Source organism: Cibotium barometz, chromosome 39, assembly GCF_041138505.1.
Source record: "Cibotium barometz isolate CiBa-2024 chromosome 39, ASM4113850v1, whole genome shotgun sequence".
NCBI lineage: Eukaryota > Viridiplantae > Streptophyta > Polypodiopsida > Cyatheales > Cibotiaceae > Cibotium > Cibotium barometz.
Genome location: NC_141084.1, coordinates 44,194,076 through 44,196,842, shown reverse-complemented (window position 1 = coordinate 44,196,842; position 2,767 = coordinate 44,194,076). Strand labels below are relative to the sequence as shown.

Sequence of the window (2,767 nt, the reverse complement as noted above, 5' to 3'; positions counted from 1 at the left end):
TTTGTTTCGTGGACTACATAAGGATGCAAGAGAGTGTCCTACTTGTGGAGAGGCAAGATGTAGAGCAGATCTCAAAACTTTGGACGTGCCTCGTAAGGTTCTGCGACATTTTTCCATAATCCCTCGCATCCAACATATGTTCAAGTGCAAATCCATTGCAGAGCTCATGTCATGGCATTCCTCCCATCGATCAACCGATGGCAAGTGGAGAACTCCCGCAGACACTCTTGCATGGAAGCATATTGAAGACACATGGCCAAGCAAGGAAGAACCTAGGAGCTTGAGACGTGGATTGGGTATGGACGGTGTGAACCCATTTGGTCTCAAAAGCACCTCTTACAGTGTATGGCCAGTGATATTGGTGAATTATAATCTTCCCACTCTCTATGGCAATTAAGAAAGGACATGTTATGTTATCCCTTCTAATTCCAGGGAAACATAAAGTCAAAAATTGAGATGTTTATTTGGAGCCTTTGATTGACGAGCTAGAGATACTTTGGAGAGGTATCGAGGTGCATGATGTGAGCAAGCCTCCCTCGTCACTCAACGAGACTTCAACTGCAAAGCAATCTTGATGTGGATGATGCATGACTTCCCAGGCTATGGCGAGTGTTCAGGTAAGCATTGCACTTCTAATTATGAGTAGGCAAAGGATGTAGCACCCTAAACCCACCTTCAACTTTTAATTGCATCTATTGTTCAGGTCTCACTACATCGGGTTACCATGCATGTCCTGTTTGTGGTCCTTCGCTTGTTGCCTCACGGGCAGACGCATTGAACAAGGTCATCTATGAGAATCACCATCGATTTCTCCCACCTGATCATCCTAGATATGTTGCCCCTTGGAATGAAGTCCTCCCACAACAATCACTCACTGTGGGAGATTGGATGAGAATTTGAGATGGTTCCACGACTCCTCCACCACTTGGCATGAGCCGGTAAGGGTTTGTACTGTTGTGTGCTATATTGGCTGGAAATAAAGATTGCCCGCTAACACTAGCTTTTGTTTAGATACTCCATCTTTTATCGTTCTATATTGGTCCCACCTCAAGATCAATCACCTGCTTGATCCTATGCATATCTTCAAGAATGTGGCATCTACCATTTGGGAACATTTGAATGGGACACGAGATTCCGTAGGCATAAGGGAGGATCTACGTACCACAGGGAGGATGCGTGAAGCTTGGCCACAAGAGAGACCAAATGGGCATGTTTTTTTACCTCGTGCACCATGGAGGTTATCAAAGCTAGAGATGGTGGCGGTGAAGCGTGCTATTACTACAATTCGTACTCCCACTGGATGCATGAGATGTTTGAAGGGGGCCTTTACAAAGAGCAAGAAAAGAGATGTAGAGCAATTATATGGCTTGAAATCTCATGATTGGCACAAGATGCTCCAAGTAAGTATTTTATGTGCATAATATCTTTTTCCTTTCAAATTTGTGAGTGAATTAGAAGCAACTAATCAACCATTCCTCGTGTGTTTAGTTCATACTACCTACTAGCATTTCTCGTAGTGCATCGAAGGACGTGGAAGATTGTATTTACAAGATGGGCGAGCTTGTGAGGTACTTTACATGATACAAAATGTGATGCATATCAATGCTCCATGCAAGGTGTTCATATTGCTAATATGGTGTACTTTTTCATTTCTAGGTATGTGAGGTCAAAGGAAATAGATCCCACCACGCTTGAGAATGCTCGAGTTATGTCAGTGGAAGTGATAGTGATTTGGATGAGCACATGAGTAGCACAAGTAGTAGTGGGTTGAATGTATTTGTAGATCTAAACACTTGTTTGGATTTTGGAGTAGATAGTTTGGCAAGGGTTGATCTCATTGAGGATGAGATTGAACCGTAGCCCATCATTGATATTGGCAAAACTATTTTACATATTGTCTCATTCTCCTCACCTCACTTAATTTTTGTATATGTGGGTTTGCAAAAAAGCATTGATGTTTTTGTTAAGATTATGTGCTTTGGTAATCATGGGCAATTTTTGGAAAGCAGTGATGTACATTTACCAGCCCACACCAGAATCTCTCTTTTTATATTCTCTGTTTTGCGTCTAAATATGCGTCTAATTCTCAGTGTAGACGCATTAATAGACGTGCTAATACACGCGTAAATGTTAGACATAGTGTTAGATTCTCAGTGTAGACACGCGAATAGATGCATCAATACACATGCAAATACACGCGCTATTACACGCGTTGTTAGATGCGCCCATAATTTCTCTATTCAAGCAACGCCTATAGACGCGCCCGCTATTTTACGCATCTATCAAGCGCGTCTATAGTTGCTTTGTGTTGTTGTGAATGTGGGATGTGTGGATTGTAGGGAGTGATGTGTGGAATGATGTGGAGTGATGAGAAGTGATGTGTGGGATATGCGGATTGATATGGATTGATGTGGAGCGATGTGTGGGATGTGTGGATTGAGATGGATTGATATGGAGTGATGTGGAAGGATGTGGATTGATGTAGATTGATGTGGGTTGATGAGGATTGATGTGTGGATTGATGTGGGATGATGTGAATGAATGTGGGATGATGTGAATGAATGTGGAAATGATGTAGGATGATGTGAATGAATGTGGAAATGATGTGGGATGATGTGAATGGATGTGAATTGATGTGGGATGAGGTGAATGGATGTGATGTGAATTGATGTAGAAAAATGTGGGATAATGAGAAATGACATGGAATGATATGAAATGATGAGGAATGATGTGGAATGTTGTGGAAAGATGAGAATTTTGTTTGGAA

At 42.0% G+C, this 2,767-nt stretch overlaps 1 protein-coding gene across 1 annotated transcript; it reads left to right on the top strand.

The window, feature by feature from the left end:
- The first annotated feature begins 464 nt into the window (after positions 1–464).
- On the top strand, positions 465–1,960 carry LOC147616136 (uncharacterized). The gene is made up of 3 exons (XM_086778092.1): positions 465–1,400; positions 1,489–1,568; positions 1,657–1,960. The coding sequence occupies exons 1-3, from the start codon at positions 1,074–1,076 to the stop codon at positions 1,745–1,747; spliced, it is 498 nt and encodes a 165-aa protein (XP_086634218.1). The 5' UTR covers positions 465–1,073; the 3' UTR covers positions 1,748–1,960.
- The last annotated feature ends 807 nt before the right edge of the window (positions 1,961–2,767 follow it).